The 19,810-nt window shown below is 39.3% G+C and overlaps 1 protein-coding gene across 1 annotated transcript; it reads right to left on the reverse strand.

The window, feature by feature from the left end:
• Positions 1-3,224: 3,224 nt before the first annotated feature.
• ppm1f (protein phosphatase, Mg2+/Mn2+ dependent, 1F) lies at positions 3,225-17,576 on the reverse strand. The gene is made up of 7 exons (XM_084729231.1): positions 17,321-17,576; positions 12,974-13,104; positions 10,255-10,457; positions 9,937-10,125; positions 8,935-9,078; positions 8,110-8,203; positions 3,225-6,421 (listed from the first exon to the last, which is right to left on the reverse strand). The coding sequence occupies exons 1-7, from the start codon at positions 17,482-17,484 to the stop codon at positions 6,051-6,053; spliced, it is 1,296 nt and encodes a 431-aa protein (XP_084585357.1). The 5' UTR covers positions 17,485-17,576; the 3' UTR covers positions 3,225-6,050.
• Between the last annotated feature and the right edge of the window lie 2,234 nt (positions 17,577-19,810).

Raw genomic sequence — 19,810 nt, forward strand, 5'->3', positions numbered from 1 at the left:
CCAGTTCATTTGAATAAGGTGTGTTGGAGCAGGGAACCGTCTAAAACATGAAGGACAGTGGGCCGTGAGGACCAGAGGAGTGTACCATGAAGCGAGATTAATGTGTTAGCAAGCTATGTTGAGTCTAAAGCCAGGGTTTGCAGTATCACGAAGGTGGCTCTCTTTTAACCTGCTAGATCTTACTAACTTATGCTGAACTCATAACCTGGTCAGCAGCAGGTTATGTTCAGAGTTTCAGATTAAATCATCTGTAAAAAGCGCTGTTCTTTAACTAATTATTATCCTAACAAGCTTGTTTATGAGTGATATAGCTTTTAAACTGATCCGTTTTGTCTTGGTGATATTGCAGCTCAGATCACTGATTAGAAAATTCATCATCATTTATCACAGACAATCTTAAATCAGTTACACTCATTTTACGTTGGTTTGGTCAAAAACTTCTTTTAATCTGCTGTATGGAGTTTTATTGTTTAATGTGCAGTTTTCATGTTAGAATAAATGTTTTCATTTTAGAATAAACAGCAGCATTAAGACCGCATTTAGTCCATCAGTTAGCAAACTTCTTCTCCTGCTTTATTTGCAGCAACAATGTTGCTTTTTGCCGTAATGTATTTTGTATGTTTTCCACAGCTCATAATTATAACAACTTGATGATTTTGACTTAAGTCGGTAGTTCAAGATCACATCATTTCATGTGGAAGAAGAGTCAAATGACGCAACTAACACCCCTTTTATGAGAACGTGGACAAAGCCTTAAAATGAGAGCCTGGATTAATGAAGCGAGTTGATAACCACCGTCGTGGTACCAATTATTTATGATTGTGGTTTTAGGCTTTGTTGATCCAGATCATGCAAAAAAAGCCTGGCTGTGTTGAGCTTGCTTCGTAGTACAGCCCTCAAGATGAGGAAACACTAATTTACACCATGTATTTTGCCTGAATCTTGATTGTAGATCCTCAGCTTAGAACCACGTTCACATGCACACTGTCTGAACTGAGTGCAAACGGCATGTTGGGACTTTCGGACACTACACCAGATGAGCAGTATGGAGGCATTTTATGTTTTTTTTTTTTCCAGTTGTCTACATTTGAAATTTGGTCACTGTTTAGGTGAGCTATCCCTTTGAGTTTAAGCTTTCTATTTTTGACCAATTCATTAAATAATATTGCTATCAAATGTGTCAAAGCTAAATAAGAATTATGGTTTACAAATGTGTATTTTGATTAGCATTAAGAGAAGTCTCAGCAACTTAAAAAAAAATAAAATGGCATTTTGTCAACTGTAATTTAATTATAAATATAATCACCAAGAGGCTGGCACATTACAAGGTTTAATAACCAAGTGTTTGATCTTTTAACATTTTTTCCAGCATATTGAAGAGTAAAAATCAAACCCCCTCAAAATAAGTTTTTGCCCCAACTCTCAAGAATGAGGGAGCTGTACTCACTTTGCTTTACAATTAGCACACACATTATCAACATATCTATTCTTATTGCTTTTAATTCAGCAGTTGATACTGCTGTAAAGGACATAAAACATCACACTGTAGTATCCTGTCAGCGACAGAATATTAAGAGTCGTTTATTACGTCCCAAAATCATTACAGCTGATATTAATGTTCTCAATAAGACATCATTAATAAAACTGTTAAAGATATTAAAAAGAAATCAAACACAGGAATCAGAAATACTGTCAGAGTTTGTGATTCAGTAAATCAAGCTACATCAATACTCCCTTACCTCAGCAGGCTGAGTTTATGTGTAGTAGTTTTGGCACACTCGCACAATTTCAAAACAAAAATACTGACTGCACTGTTGCCTCTCTGTGATCCCGGCGTCATTTTGTTCTTCCTCAATTAAAGTCAGACATATCATCAACAGCTTTTCACTACAGTATGTCAAAACTACAGCTCAGAGCCAGTTGGCTGCGAGATTTACTGATTTAATCCAAGTCCTTTCCTGCAAGGTGCACAGTGTAAACTACAGTTAACAGTCTTGAGTCACTTCTTGAGGGCTGATGGGTAAATTGACAATAATTTCCCTCATGGAACACTAGAACTATTCACCGCAGCACAGCACAGAAAAGAGGAGATTTCTGTGGCGTTTCACTCAGTCACAGTTACAGCTGTTGGGAGAAATCATTTAAAGCACATTAATAATGTCTGTGTGAAGTCAATCCCACTACAGAGCCAGAAATAGTGAGATTTCTTTGCATCCATGAGCTCCAAGACACAGAGTGCAGTCCAAAAACCACATTTAATACTGACGGTGCAAAGAGAACATTTGGATGAGATGTGACAGGTGAGAACTAAAGCCTGACCAAAAATACCAACATAGAACATAAAGACCAAAAAGGTAACAGACTTGTCCTGACAGTCCAGAGGTCGAGAGGAGGCAAGCTTTGCTTTTTGGCACAGAGACTATGGAAGCAAAGAAAAGCTGGAGATTTATCGGACATTTAGTCCAACAGTGTGTTAGAGTCATCGCAGGTAAAGAGAAAAGATGTGGTCCCTTGGCAGAAAAATACTATTTGTCTTGTAAATTTGTGACTTTATATATTCTCATTCAACATCCGATTTTGTTTTCATGAAACTAAAAACTAAAACTAAAAATTTATCACTATAACCTCATAGAATATCTGAGTTTTCTTCACATAAATTTGTGATTTTTTTTTCTCATAAACTTGTAACTTAATAATCAGAGAATATCCAAGTTTTTTCTCATAATTTTGTGATGTTTTTTTCTGGTTAATTTACCACGTTACCCTTAGACAATATGATGTAAATTTGTGATTTTTTTTTTTCATGTAAATTTGACACTCTAACCCCAGAGAACTTTTTTCCTTGTAAAAATTTGACTTTAATCTCAGAAATAATTTCTGAGTTTTTGTCAGAATATTAACCTCTCCCTCAGATCTATAATTTTAATACTTTTTTTTATCCTACAATGGCCCTAATCTGACATTGTGCACAAACTTATGATGCTGATTGTGAAATTTAACCACTTCTAAATACTGAATACTGAAATAAAAAAAGAGAGATAATAATAATAGCTTAGGCTTTCTCCTTATCCAACATGTTTTTTTCTCTTTCCAAAGCAAAGTACATAAGAGCATGTGTAAGAACATCAGTATAACGTCTAGATTGTGAACTGAATGTTTATCTGCTCTAACTGGTTTGCAACCTAACGTAGTAACACAGCAGTAGTTTTGAGGCAGAGAGTTAGCATATTATTAGCAGCTTACATTACTTTGCAGGAATACAAGCAGAGATGTCGTGGTTTTGTTAAAATGTACATCCACTGTGTCAACATGTTCTCACTCCCAACTTGTAAAATAAATCAGTTTGATCAGCGGCCCAACCCTTCAAAATATGACACTGTAGGCCCCCTCTAGCATTTGTTTTGCTCGTGCAGGGGTCCACAGTCCAGTTAACAATAATAAATATGTAACGTCTGAGAAGACTTTTAAAATAAAGGCAAAAACTACTTGGGTAGGTTTAGGAAAAGATCATGGTTTGGTTTAAAATAAATATACTACTTAAGTTCAAACATGTAACATTGCTTAATGTACCTATGCATATTGCATAACTTACAGAATACCTTAAAAAGAAGTCAACAGTAATTATTCGTTTCACACGGGACACACACACACACACACACACAGACTATATAAAGATGGACAACGTGTCTCCACTTTTTCCCACTGTAAAAAAATGAAGCCAAAACATCCTGGATACAAGTGCTGCTATCTTGCACTGGTGACGTCATTTGTGATGCCTGAGTAGTGATCAGGGTCGGAGCTGCGGTAACAACCCACTTTTCATAGTGGGGATTATGACCGACACTGCAGCCAGCCAACGGGTGACCATCCAGATGTTTTGGCTTCACTTGTAAGGAGCTGTCACATGATCCATCTTTACACGTTTCAATGCATGAACTCTGTCCTACTGGGTGGAAAGTCCAGTGTTTCGTTGACCCCATCCCTCCACCCCTTTTCCTCCAGACATGTGTTGTGTTCCATTAGTAGTTTCACTTCCCTTCACTCACTTCCCGTCAGCCCTTGACATGGCGTCATAGGATACATCGCATGGAAGCCACTTGGAGAGCAGAGGGTAGGGGCAGGAGTGGGGGATTTTAATAAAGCACACTTGCCCTTGCTCACTTTGAGGCCAAAGCTATCATGGCTCAATTGCTGGCTGTGGTTTAGTGTTATACTCCTTTTTAAAAATACCTGCAGACTCATTTCAGTGAGGCAAAAGCGTCTTTTTTTCCATGCATGTAATGTTGATTGATATGTCATCAGACAATGGCACAACACTCATGATGGCGTAAGGGGTTTCTGAGTGCTGAGGGGAAGTAAAAAAGGATGTGTTAGTGACTAATGAAACACAGCAGTAGTTTCCTCGCTCTTTAGAGGGTTGCATCCAAAAATGATGCTACAGAGGCACCTACAGTGTCAGTTTGAAGAATAGGGGCACTGACCAACCTGCTTTATTTGATGTGTTGGGAGCAAAAACAGCCTTATTGTGGAGTATTTTCCAGTGGTGTGGACGTCAGTCCAGGACACTTCTATATAGCAGGGTTTAGGCTAACGTTAGTTGCTCTGTCCTGGTTGAATTACACTCCGGCAACTCCAGCCAACGTTACCTGAGACGGCGTTACGTTTGTTTAACCTCATCCTCAAACATTAAAAGTGACACAGACCATTGCAAAATACAAATAAAGCATAAATCTAACTGTGCTTGTCCAAGTATCTAAGCTAAGCAGCCAAACAGGGCTATATTAGAATGCAATAACAGTCTGGTTACATTACATTGTAGTTGCTGACTAGCACTACACTGTAATATAAGAACAATGGTGTCTCTACATGTATAATCATGGTGAGGATGCTGACTTTTAATCTGAGACCTGTTAGCTTAGCCTCAGTCTTTTAGCACTACATCAATCATCAAGTGCATATCTCACACTCCTTTTGAGAGGTTTTTAGACAAGGTAGCTGCAGACGGTGTTTTCAAACGACAAATGGAGCTAACATGAGCTTAATTATTTATAGTCGCTGTCCCGTGAAAACCACTTATCTCCAAATTTTGTGATTTAAAATTATTTGGTAAAACTGATGGAGACAATTCTCCTATTTCTTAAAGAGCAACTTGTAGCCATTGAGGGTGCAAAAATGAGTACAGTAATCCAAACAGCAACTTTGAGCCATATATAAACAACATAAATAGGTTGTAATCCTGTTTAATACACTATCTATGGCTGAAGCCAGTTGTTTCCCACCCCAGACATAGCAGAGACAGGCAGGTTGCAGAAACTCTGCAAGAGCACAGGATGCACGCAACCTCGTAAACTGACAATAACAAATGAGGATGAATCCTTCACTGCAAATTTATCAGCTGTTATCAACTGTCAGTTGTCTGTCAATGTAAAGTTCAGCCTGTTTTCCTGAAAACAAAAGCCCACTGCTCTGAAAATACACACTCTGGATGAAGTTAAGTGACTGTCTGTCTCACTGCCTGCCAAACTCCATTAACATTTTGATTAATTTAACAGTTATAGACAACTATTCCTTCAACAAAATTATTAACAATTTCTTACAACTCATAAACAGACACTTACTCATTTAGCTAAAGTTTGGCACTAATTTGAACTGTAATTAATGTGAAACGGGCAAACAAATCAGTAATGCTGGCCCAGAATGGAAATTTCAAAGCGGGGACACTCCAGCTGTAGCGTTAAAAGCCACAAGCTGAAAACATGGTTGTTTTTCTGAGCTCCTAAAAAAGTTGACATTTTGGAGATAAGTGGTTTTCACTGGACAGCAACAGTATTTAGAATTTGGCCCTGCATCATCTAGCTGACCTGTTCAAATGAGCTCATCTAAAGACAATTCAATCAATACTTTTCCTCGAAAGCAGAGTGAAGACACTTTCCTGTGTTCTGTTTGCATAAAATGATGTGGGACAGCTCCTGGGGACAAAAAACAGGCGGAGAAATGCTGAGTCAGGCAGTAGCTTGGCACAGTGGTGTCTAGGCAGCAAACCTCCTCCTTTACTGCTGTGGTGCGTCTTGGGAAGCGGAGTCCGGAGTAGAGTCCCGAGCCAGCAGCTGCTCCGGCGGACGCAGGAACACCACAATAACTGTGATGTTATCACTAGAGCCGGCCTCTTTAGCATGACCTACCAACTGCTGAGCGACTCTCTGTCCGACAGCCTGCTCAGACGGTTCCGACGGGGCGTCTCCCCCACCCTCCGGGCCACTGGGCTGTTTGAGCGCCTGCAGGACTAGATGCGGGACCACTGAAGGTTTGATTGCATCGAAGAAACCATCGCACGCCAGAAGCACATAGTCCTCGTCCCCGAGCAGCTGGGTCACTGAGCAGTCAGCGTCTCCAGACACGTAGGGCTTCTGGTCAAAGTCACCTGGAGGTGTGAGGCAGGATATGCAGTGAGCAGCAGCTGTAGCTAAACACCTCTTCCTAGTATATAGAGAGCAAGGGAACTCCAGATATAGCTCTGCAGATGATTAAGTTAAGTTTCTTATGTATCCATAAAGAGCATAATAAAATAATACTAATTAAACTATTGTGTTTTCATATAGTTAGGAGACACTTTACATACTTGTAACACCTAAAAGCTCCCCAATTTCCTTCCAAACCCCATCCTTTTGAAGGATATTCCTATAAAAAGGGGTGCTGTGGATCATATAAGATGTGTCACTTCTCAACTTCATAAATTAATCTCGTCATTCCTGTTGACTGCTGACTGGAGGGGAAACTGAACTGTCAGCTTCATCATTGACCAAAGGAACTAGGTTGTGAAGTAAGTGCACAGAACTTCCCAAAAGTGGAACCAGGGGGAGCAATTTTTGTGATATGTTGCTGCTGGCCCCTGCTGGCCATTAGAAAGAATGCAGGTTTGAGGTGTCACCTTTCAGATCCACAAGTTCTGTCCACTATCTATCGATATGACAGACACGTCTGTGATGCACTACATGGAATCAAACAAACAGCAGTTGTGCTTGACACCCACTGTCTTTACATATTAAAGTTTACACAGTTTGTAAACAGTTTGTCCTTTAAAACCGGGGGAAGTGATGAAAATCAGCAGATTAATTCAGGAACACTGGGCCTCATGCAACATTTTCTTACTTTTTTCGTACAAACGGGTCGTACGAACACGCCACCTTAGATTCAGCAAATGCTTGTAATTTCAGATAATTAACGTCCCACTAATACCATATAAGGAGACACTTCCTGCTAGGGCTGAACTTTTAAACTGCAGTACGATCGACTGTAAAAATCTTCAAATTGCAGAAGGCGCAATATTTGATAAAACCCCTTTTTTTTGTTTGTAAAATTATTGTGGTGCTCCAAAGATGAGCTGAAAGAAACGTCTTGCCACAGCAGTGGGATTTCAAGAGAAAGTTTCCAGCCCAGAGACAGAGGACAGAATAAGTGAGGATGTCCCCCTGGACAGAGACTTCATAAACCTGCATGTGAAAATTTATAGCCAATACACCTGGCAGCAGTTAATGATAGATCATTAAATTAATGAAACAGGTGTATTATCTGTATTTAAGAGTAAATTTGCAATTACATTAGAATTTAAAATGGAGTCAAACAGGATAATGCCAACTCAAAATGTCTTCAAACTAATTAAATATCCAGACACTAGTGAAAAACTTCAGCTTGTATACCAGCAGACTGACTGAACATGACTCTGTGACAGGTCTGGACATTGTAAATTGTGTTTGTATCTGAAAGAAAATTCAAAATACAGTGAATGCCACAAGTTCTCTTAACTCACTTGTACACACCACTTAGGAACAAATCTGTTTATACTGTATGAGTGGTTCATTTTAGCTGTCTCATGGCCATCTGTCACAATTAACTTTGACATGAAAGGAACTGATTGTTAGTTTGTGTATTTTTTGAGCCCAGTTGGTGATTTCACATTTGTGCTCCTTGTTAGGTTAACTAAGCTATGTTGTACTGTCACATGTTCAAGTGACCTTGGACGTTTTTCCTTAATTATCTCAGAATTCTGAAAAAAAGGATTTCATGGAAGTTTCTGAATTAACAAATGCATTGTTGGCATGACAGACTTACCTATAGCTCTGGATACGGCATAGGTTCCATTAACACGCCAGCAACCCATGAAGGTGATACAACCACCAAGATCCTCAATTCTCTGTTTCTCATCCTGGACAGTGGAGGACAAAAGAGAGCAACTTTACCATGTGATCACCTTCCCACTGATCATTTTATCTAAAGATGTGCAGCTATGTGTCGCACAGTAACTCTGCTGTCACTGTTTGATGAAGTTTAACTCCACGTGACTCTTATCAGGTATGTAAAAACACCTCTCTAGAGTCCCCTGGTGGCTACAGCTGTCATTACAAACAGTACAAAAGTGAAAGACAGAGCAAAGAATTTTCTAACAACTTTGTTATGATATGCCAGTTGTTTAACCAGGTACAGTTTGACCACTGGGTGGTGCTAAAGGAAACTATGTCAAGTCTTTACAAAAAGGATTTAATCCCTCAGGAGCAGTAAACCTTATGGTAATCTGCCTACAATATTTTCCACACAGTTGAAAATGTTTTGGTGCTTTGAACACCACAAGTTGAGTTCCACCTAGATCTATTATACTGGAGAGAAGACAGACACCTCTACAGCTGATATCTCCCAAACTCTGCAACTCACACCAAAACTATGTAGATGGATGAACAACACTACAAGAGGGTATACAGTTTTGATTTTGGGGTGAACTGCCCCTTTTAGGACACAGGCAGTTTATTCAGACACTAGAATTAGACTAGAACAGTTGAAAATGACTAGGAGAGTGGAATTCCAGGCAGCAGAGCACATGTGTGTGTGTGTGTGTGTGTGTGTGTGTGTGTGTGTGTGTGTCTGTGTGTGTGAGATGGTTACCTCTCTGTCTGGTTTATGGGGGTCCATGAGTGTTACAGCTGCTCTCTTTCTGACCAGCATCACTTGAGAGTCTCCCAGCCAGGCCACAGTCATCTCCTGACCCTGAATCAGCACTGCCACACCTGTAGTGCCACTACGCAGACGCTGACAACACACACACACACACACAATTTATTGAGATATACCATCTCCTGACACTCATTATACTTTAGTCTATACTTTCTATGCTCACTGATATACCTGTTCTCACACCAGACCTGCTATTAGTACTGCTATTATCTCTAATCTTCATGACTTTTTATTGTATTGAATAGTTTTTCAGATTTTTTTTCCATATTTATTCCATATAAAACGTTCTTTTACCTCTCATATCTCTGCTGCTGTAAGACCCAACCCACAGGGATAACTAAAAAGCTACCTGCTTCTAAGTTTGAATTACATTTTTTAAGGCATTAGAACGGGTGAAAAATAGTTCTGGCCGATGATTTCTTTCTCAGGATCACCAGTGTTTGTTATAATGTGTTCTAAATAGGACTAGAGGCAGTCATGTGCACTTCACCCTCTTGTGGCCGAAATGAGTATTATAGCAACAAGCTCTTGAATAATGGGTTTTGCCACTATGTATTTAGGTAATATTCCAACTGAATATAATGCTCAGAGTAAGTACCTTCTTTAAGTATTACTTGGGTTGTGGACAAAACAAGACATCTGAGGACGTCATCTTGGGCTTCAAGAAACAATGATTAACATTTTTCACCATTTTCTGACATTTTATGGACCAAAGAGTTTATCAGTTAATTGAGAAAATAATCAGCAGATTAATGGATAATGACAACAATCATCAGCTGCAGTCATGGTTGCCCTCTTACATCTGTTGTCTTAGTCTGACCACAAATAACCAGCACAACTGTTTGAAGATAGGCTGATGGCAGTCAATGATAAATCCATGCATTCCTAGCTGAATCCTGTGTTCAGGATGTTTTGCCAGTGCTGCTTCAGTACCTCTCTCTTGGCTTTGCCCCTGAACATATCATCTGTGTGTCTGAAGGCAGTTTTAAAGGCTGTGGCTGCATCACTCTGCAGCGTCTCCTGTTTACTCAGAGCAACATGGAGGTGAGTGGCAGCGTAAGTGGCAGCGTCCACCCCTCCATGGCCGTCAAACACCGCGTAGAAGGCACGCTCCACTCCGTCCTGGACCACGGTACAGAGAGAAAAAATGTATACATTTCAATTCATCTCAAAGGTGTTTTTGATTTTTGAATAACAAGACAAGAAAACAGGTAGTGACAGGCAGTGTATGATGTTGTAGTAGTGTCGTACCTGGATTCCAAAGAGCTGGTTGAACTCAGGCAGGGTCACGTGTTTGTCTTCCATCTTCCTCCTCGTGTTCTTGATGGCATGAACAGAGCATTGGAGGAACCTGGAGGTGGCCGGTGGGAGCTTGGGAAGGTTCTGACGCCAGGCCAGCGCCACATCTATCAGCTTGTTGAAGAAGAGACGTTGGACTGCCACTGACTCAAGTACTGATGGTAAGATAAAAGAAACAGGAAGTCAGTCACAGCCTTTTGGTTGCGACTACTTTTTCCTGATGGCACAATACATGAAAGGAAGACCGAATGAAGCAGACTCTACTCTCATCACCCTGATTCCCAACAGGCAGCTGTTTTCAGAGGAAAAGCTCTGATAAAGCAACTGAACACAACCTACTCAGCAGGTTTTAATATCACAGCTCAGACAATGGTGTCTCATTTTGGTGCCACACACCCAAGCTGTGAAATGAAAGAGTTGCCTTGTGGTACAGATGTTACAGACACCTCACCGAATGTGAATGATTAACATTACAGCAACACTCTGTCTAAAAGGCTCTGGCAGCTGGTAGCGTTCCGTTAGCTCGCAGCTAACTTAAACAGCGTCTTAATACTGAGCTAAACGGTCTAATGTGTGGCTGTATTTCACTCGAAAGGATTCCAACAGCGGGTGGGTTGTGCTACAAATGCAACAGCATCTGGTGACACACAGGGACACACTTGTGAGTGGGATGCATCGGCCTCTGACTGCCTGTGTCAGCTCTGTGGAGTCGGGTCTGGAAATGTGAAACTACTGCTTGTGTGACCCAATGCTGAGCTCATCAGCCAGTAGTGTGGGGAGCAGAGATATCACAGCACTGATGATGATGAGTTTGATTTATGGATTAATTATGTGTTTTATATCCATTTATATTTAAGTAAACTTTAAACAGTTTGCACTTAATACATTGTTAATATTCAAGTTTTTGTCTTAGTGATGTGAAAAGAATAGATACACATTGGTTCAGGCAGCACTTAGGCCCTCCTACCATTTAAAAAGTATTGTTTTAGCAGTGGTATCAGAAATAACCCAAATGACACCCAACCCTGGTTACCAGCAGGTGTATACTGGCAAATAATGGAACATTTAGCTGCTAAAGAGACAGATTTGATTCATGGTTAGACACAAACATGACTGCAAATAAATGATAATGCTGCTCTGTGTGTCCCAGATGTGTAAATAGGCAACACTTTGCTAACAGATTCAGAATAACATCCTGAAAAGGTATGTAAACATGATGTTCATAGGGCCTCACGTCTCACGTCAAATGTCAGCTGGGACAGGCTCCAGCGCCCCTGCGACCCGTCAGAATTGGCAGTTATGGACAGTGGATGGACCTCAATTACTGTACCGTTTGGATTTTAATGATTCTGCATGGTTCTTGATACCGATTCCTTGAACGGTGGAATCAAAACAGGTCACATGCTTATTTCACTTTAATTGGAAACTACTTTGATAAATGTCATTTTTCATGCAAAAATATTTCTTGGTTCCTTTAAATAATCTTAATTTATATCTGAAGTTGGATATCTGCTGAAACCAATACTATTAGCAATACTATAGCTTGTTTACTGTTCATGGCATCCTTCACACCATTGTGGGGCATTGTAAGATTCTGGCTTGAGAGACTCGCATGTGCTGCAGATACTAGCACTGACATACAGCCCTAATTTCCATAATCCCCATGATGCATTGCTGAGAGTTTAAGTTTGTTATTTACTGTTTCAAAATGCAAATGTTATGTTGTGTTAGTGCTTTTAATATACAGCTGTTACTTTCTGTTAGTGTTTGTGGTTTATCTTGGTAAATGTCATTTTTTTTGCCGATTTAGAGACTTTTTAGTCAACACCATGAGTGAGCAGTTGAGAAGATTTCACCAGCTGAGCTGGAGTCAGTTGAGTTCATCAGCCCCTACGTGCACTTAATGCATGAATTCAACAGAAGCACAATTTGTACAACATATTATAAAAGTAATTACTGTATTGTAGCAGCAAAAGATAATGGTATTTAATGGGATATATGAGGTGAACATCAGGGCATATAAGCACGGTGACCATAAGCCCGTGCAAATGTAAGTACAAGTGAAAACAGTGTAGGAATTGATAAGCAGAACTGAAAATGCAGTTCCTCAGTGATTCCATAAGAATCATTATTTTGGAACAGATTCTTGGTACTCAGCGCTAATCTCAATTCATAACTCTATGCAATCTCATCTCTCTTAATGATGACTGGTCCTATACCCCTGCACGTCCACGTCACGCTGCATTCATGTAATGACTGATTTGATTTGTAACAACATGAGACTTGAAGTATTTTACAAGACACTTTCAAGTTTAAGCCCAGTCCTCTGATACAAGTTATGCTCAAGTCAAGCACCTTGATATGTTGTATGTTTATGTCGTCTGTTTAGCATCTCAACTCGTTTTTCTTTTACTTGAGTGTCTAAGAGTGCAATAAATATTTTTTGGGATAAAAATAAGAATCGGGGGAGAGAATCATGATCTCAGTTCTTAGTGAGTAAAAATGTGATTCACATTTTAGCAAGAATCATGCAGCCCTAGTTCAGCTTATTTCACTGCTCACTGCCCTCAAGTGGACATGAAGATTTATTAGAGACAGCCCTCAGTGTAACACGACTGAATCTGCACCACAGATTGCTGCCTCCAACATGAGCATGAGGTGAAATCCTTACAGATGACTGGCTGCTCCTCTTCCTGGTTGGCATCAGCCTCTTGGGGGCAGTGGAAAGGTGAAAGGTCGCTCTGCAGGAGCTGGGACACGGCTGCCTGGCACAGGAGGGCACTGAGGCCCACAGGAGCACCCCTGGACCAACAAAGACAAGCTGAAATACATGTTGCGTACTTTGTCAAGATCTGAAAGTGATACACAATTTCATTCACTTGTCAGACTTTCCAGCCAAGTGATGTATAACCATACGGACACCCAGGTGACTGAGACACCGCAGCACAGAAATAAACAGCAAACACAAAAGGGTCAAAAATAACTGGACCAGGACCAATGTTCATGTAATGAGTGCAGCTGGTGAATGAGATCAGCTCTGTTATCTGTCACTCCTTTTCTTCTACAGAATGACATTTGTGCTGCAAAGAAGACTGGGCTGAGGAAACAGGAAGTGGGGAGAACAATGCTGTTTCTACAGACAGGATATGAAGTCTTCCTGACTGGGCATACTTCTGAAAAAAGAAAACGTGAGCAGAAGCGAGAGCACACAGGGCAGTGTTTCTCATTTTTTGAATTCTGTATGTGAGCTTACTAATAGAACAACTAAGAAGGACTGACATCAGATGACTTCTCTCACACGTGCAGTTAATCCAAGCAAAAAGCATGAGATGAGACATCTTTTCAGGACTTAACAGAAGTCTGACCAGACTCCGTGGCTAAAAAAAGTTCATCCATGTCTGAATAAGAGTCTGACTCACTTTCATGTAAAAACCACAAAGGCTGACTTGGTCAGACCTACAGTAGAAATATTCTTGGAACACTTTCAACACAGCACAAGTCTGAAATGGATGCTGTCATATTAATGGAAAAGCTGCTGCAGTAGAGATATTAAGGTCTCTGGAAATGTGGCTTGAAATAATAAGGTTGAGTGTCTCATAAAAGGAACTTTCATACTGTGTTGATTTTGGATATCTTGCTTCTTTTTAACTGACTAATGTACCACTCACTGTAAATCTGCCTGCGAAAATGTAAACACAGGTTTGTTTCATCTGGAGAATCCACATTTTGCTTTTAAATATTGCACCTCATGCAATTTGAAAACTGCATAAAGTCATACTGCAATTTCAACTAATTGTGCAGCCCTAGTAGACATGCAACTACTGTGTTCTATGAGGTAAAATGACTGTTTTTGTCCAATGAGTCTGGAGCGATATAACAGCTCCTGGCAGTTGAAGTAGCTCATGGTGCATTCATGTAGTGTCATAATAATGGAAAAAATGCTCAGAGCTCCCAAGTTGCTGCCTGCTGACATCATTTACAAAGAAATATAGTGAAGAAGAGAAAATGTTTGGTTGACAACTATTTCTTGATTCACATATTGCATATAATATTTGTTCACATGTAATTTGTAATATAGTATTAGGTTGTAATTGTTAGTTGTCGTTCACATAGAGTGACCTAGATTAATTATAAATGTTAGCATGAACTCTTACAACAAGTCCCCTACTCTTGTACACTCTACTCTTAGTAGTATCTCTGTTGTTTCTACTTTACGACTTAAACGCACATGAACACACTGAAGTCGGAATAACCATTTCCCATCTTGGAAACTGGAACTGTCCGAGGAGAACATGAATGTAAATATTTCACACTTGGATTAAATTAATTTCAAATACTTTTTTGATTGCTTACAATTATGTATATAAGACCCTAAATTACACGGTTAGGTTATTTATGGATTTGGGTATCCAGTGGCTTGAAATGCACATCTTGTTTGCCTTATTATGAGTGGGATTTCAATTCCCCTTCGCTGCAAGTGGCGAAAGAGGTCAACAATAATCACCTCAGCACTCTTTCACTATATTTCAAAGTTTGGTCTCAGCAAACAGCAGGAGGGAAGCAAAGCCCGTCACATTCAACTTGTGAGCAAACAGGGATAAATAAGAGCTCTGAGCTAACATCTTGACATTCTGCAGTCCTTTACTAAGTGAATGATGTACTTAAGATTTAGTCGACTAATATGAGACTAAAACAATTCAGATGAATAAAACAAAATGGCATTTTAGTCAAAAGACTACGACTAAAACTAGATCAAAATTTACAATAAAAATCAACACTCGTATGAATTTCTACATTTGCTTCATGAGTTGGTGACTTCTGATAATGATGGTTTCCACCATTTTTCTGCAAATTAAAGCCCAATATCTCCTCCTCATCATCTTAATATGAAATGTAAATCATGATCACAGACGACTAATAACAGTAGAACAAGATATAAGGGGGAGTTGTGTTGTTGTGTTGCAGGTCAAGTCTTTTACAGCTCTCTGCTTTCATTTTTATGCAGTGTGTCAGCAACCATTATTGTGTCCACTCATGCAGGGTGAAGTCAAACCGCAAACACAACCATGCATACTGAATGAGCTGGGCAAGAGCAGAGCTGTCAGGAATGTGAGGAATGCAGCCACACATGCACAAGATGGGCAGATCCTCCTGTATTAACTATATTGACACCACAGTATCGTGTGTGACATGTTAGATATGATACAATACTGAGAATATGATGCGTAATTACTAATTACGCAATTTTCACAAATCTGTACTTTACTTGATTACTTATTTATCTGACAACTTTTTACTTTTGCTCCCTACATTTGAACACAAATACAGTACTTTCTACTCCTTATATTTTGAAAACTGCTCCTTATTTTCATTTTAATGCAAGACAAAGTCGAAAATGACAAAAAAGACGAAAGCGACGCAAAAGGTGTAATTGGACAAATACACAAGACAAAAGCAATGTAAAAGTGCTAACAAGATGAAAATGACATAACAAAACAAAACTTACTTAACAATACACAAGACAAAAATGACATAAAAGATGTAACAAGATGAATATGACATAAAGACAAAAATCATGTAAATGATGTAACAAGACAAAAACGATGTAACAATTTGTAACAAGATAAAAATTACATAAAGGGTAGCAAGACAAAAACATCCTAACAAGATGTCAAGAAGAAGCTATCAAAAAAATGTACTGCCTTTTTAACACTTGGCCTGTCAGGCAAGTGAGCTGCTAGATTAACAAGCCCATCATGGCATTTTACTTGCTTCAGGCTAGAGGGTAATCATTACTTGTTGAACCTTATATAATGATATTTTATGTTGCTTGTTTGTGCACTATTAGCTTGTGTACTATTACTACCTGGGTCAAATTTGCCCCTGCAACAAAACAACCGGCCCCACAACAAAAGTTGGTCTAGAACCACCACTGACGGACAGTTTAGAAATCAGCATACTGGAGAAAGCTGACTGTGAAACACTTACTTAAGTAACTGACTGTTTCATATTTCAACTCTTTCTACTTCCTTTTTTAGCATATGAGGCAATTATGAATTGGTGTGAAATTATTGATTATTTTTATTTTTCATCATTGTTCCGCCTTCCCAACATCAAGACTGATTTCAGCCTAAAAGGATGGGACAACAATGCATGTAAAAAACTATTCCTTAATGTATTCATCAGTGCATATCACACGCAACAGACACCATGAGGCGAAGACAACATAAAAGACATAACAAGACCAAAACAACACAGAAGACGTAATAAGATGAAAACGACAAAAAAGATCCAACGATCCAAGAAACGAAGACGAAACCAAGACGAAAACATCATAACAAGGCGAAAAGATGAAATCACTATAGCAAGACAGAAAAGACATGGAAGATGTAACAAGACAAAAACAACATAAAATAAGTAACAAGACAAGAACAATAAAACCTATGTAAAATACGGAACATGACAAAAGTGATGCAACAAGATGAAAAAAGACCACAAAGATGTAAAAGAAGAAACAACAGAAAACAGACAGAGAAGGTGACACAAATATATAGAAAAGGTCAGATTCAGCTGGTAGAAATGTCCTTTAGAGGACAACTTTTTACTTTTATACTTTGAGTACATCTCAGAGTCTGTACTTCACTTTTACATGAGTTCAAAAGTTTAATTAGTACTTCTACTTTTACCAGAAACTTCACACAAGTATCTGTACTTCTACTTGACTAAAAAATGTGCATTTTTGCTACCTGTGGTGAGAGCCATAATGATGAAAGCAATATGAAGATTTATGTTGTGATTTAGTGTAATATTAGAGGTAAAATTCAAAAAATCTTTACTACTTATATCTTAAGTGACATTTAATATTTAATACAGCTACCTTAATCAGGTGGAAGAAGAACATGGGGCATTCAGTCTTGGCTGTGCGTCTATTTAATCTTTTGTCAATCCTTCAGGCTTACCAAATATATGGAATAAATATATAGAATGCATTCTGTGTACTCCTCCCTCCCAGCCATACCTGGCAGCCAGCAGCCTCAGGCCCAAATCCAGACTCTCTCCATGCAGCTCCTCCAGCGTGATTTTGCGGCTCAGAGGGCTGACAGGCAGTGGACTGTCCTCCTGTAGAGCAGCTGGGAACTCCTCCACAAACCTCCCCAGGAAGCACCTGGCCTCCTCCTCCATCCTGCCGACTCTTGATGCAGTAACTCTCAGGTGAACAGGTGGGAGGGTCACGGCTCACAGGTCACAACCGGAGACTTGAAGGGCAAAGAAAGAAGACTCTACTTTCACACTGACACAATGATGGAAAATAAATACAGTATACAAATCTCAGATGGACATTTCAGTTCACCCCAAGTAACACAGCTGAGAAATACACTCACAGATCAATCACTACATCACTATAATATTGCTATAACCTGTCATTACAGTACATTAAACTGACAAGCTCAACCTACAGATGGTGACTTTTACTTACTATCTCATCTCAAAATAATGTGTTAGTATTTAAATTATATGAACTGGTAACTCAAAATAACGACTTATTATCTACAGATACTGAGTTAGTATCTCAGAATAATGAGTTAGTAACTCAGAATACTGACTTAGTAACTCAAAGTACTGAGTTAATATCTCATAATAATGAGTTAATATCTCATAATACTGAGTTAATATCTCATAATAATGAGTTAATATCTCATTATAATGAGTTAATATCTCATAATAATGAGTTAACATCTATTATAATGAGTTAGTATCTCAAAACAATGCGTTAGTAATTTAAAATAAGAGTTGGTGTCCCAAAATAATTAGTAAGTCAAAAAAATGAGTACGTAGCAAGTCAGAATTTGAGTTGGATACGAACTAAATACTTTAAAAAAAAAAGTTTCCCATTATAATGACTTACAGGATTTTTATTTCCCTATCACACTGGCGGAAATGGGCTTCTATTATACGGGATGTACTATTATTTGTTCCTGGCTTCAAACCCAGGGGCGGCTGCCTTTTCTTACTAAAGGACAGTGAGACTATGTTTGGCGACAGGTTGTCGTGTAAAGTGTGAACACTGCTGAAACAACATTTCTTGGACAAAGACCGGGCAGAAGAAGGGTCTTGCAAACTACGCTCGTGCACAGCAACTGTTAACTGTAAAGCTACACATCATTACAAGAAGATTTCTCACACATCAGAGGGAAAGGCACGTAGCGGAGACAAGTAGCTATCTGAAGCTACGTCTGCTCACAACATAGCTACTTAACTTTACAGTTTTGCGCTATTTTGTATTTTAGTTTCCCAAACGTGAAACGTTAAAAATCGCAGGATTTTACATGTTTTGACATCGCGTGCTCCAAGTTGTCTTCCCTCATGCTGACCGCAGCGTTCTCGCGGTTCAAACATTCATGTTACAGTGTCATGCACGCGCTAAGCAATGTGAAATTAATATATGGTTATTACTATCTGGAATAGTTCAGAAACTATAAGGTCCCCGACGAGCAGAGAGGGCTGTTTCCTCATCTTACCTGGGGCTAGCTAAGTTGAAACAGTCTCCTCTGTGCATAGTAACGTTACACCTACAGACACGGACTACAGACAGAGCGACAGACAGCTGAGGGAAACACACCCTGTAGCGAGACAAAAGACAGTCATTGATGAAGCACACAAACACAAACCTGCGCTGGGAGAGCTGATGGTAAAAACACTGCTACTAATAATTCAATCACACTCTGCTATCAATAATGTTAGTAGATCTGCGGTTTCTTCAACACACTATTGGACCACCCTCCTGTACGTCATCGCACGCTCCTCCTCCTTCCGCTGCAGATTTTAAAGGGCCATACCAACATTTATATGCGTGATGAAAAGACGGAAAATCGTACATTAAGTATTATTGGACACCAAAAGGGATTATCATGCCAGAAATACAGGTTTAAAAAAAAAAAAGAAAACTGCTAATACGCTTTTTGACAGGGCTGAAACCTAATTTAACTATTCTAATCTGCTGATTATTCTTGACAAATCTATTTATCAGAGGTGGGACCAAGTCATTGCTTTGCAGATTACAAACAGGTTTGGGAAGTAAGAGATTATATGTAACTTGATTGCATAATTAGGATACAAATAAAGGTGACTGTATCCCATTACAGTAACAAAAAATAAGACTTCATCAGATTACAGTTACATTTAGTAAAAATGGGGATTATTAACAGGATTACAGCTTTAAGATTCACGTCATGTGTTTCAAAACCAGTCTGATCTCAGTGAGACCTGCTTATCTGACAGTTGCCAATTCATCTGCTGAAAAAAAACCTGTCACTGGGTGGAATTTTTACCCTCCCTGAAAACCTTCCCAACCCTGGTCACAAGTCTCAAGTCTTTGCACTCAAGCCCTGAGTGAAGCCCTAAATCAAGTCCCAAGTCAAACTGACAAGTCCCAAATCAGGTTGCAGGTTTGACAAGCTCCAAGTCAAGACATACAAATCCCAAATCAAGTCTCAAGTCAGGTTCCAAG

This window comes from Lutjanus erythropterus, chromosome 10, assembly GCF_056507025.1.
Source record: "Lutjanus erythropterus isolate fLutEry1 chromosome 10, fLutEry1.hap2, whole genome shotgun sequence".
Taxonomy (NCBI): domain Eukaryota; kingdom Metazoa; phylum Chordata; class Actinopteri; order Lutjaniformes; family Lutjanidae; genus Lutjanus; species Lutjanus erythropterus.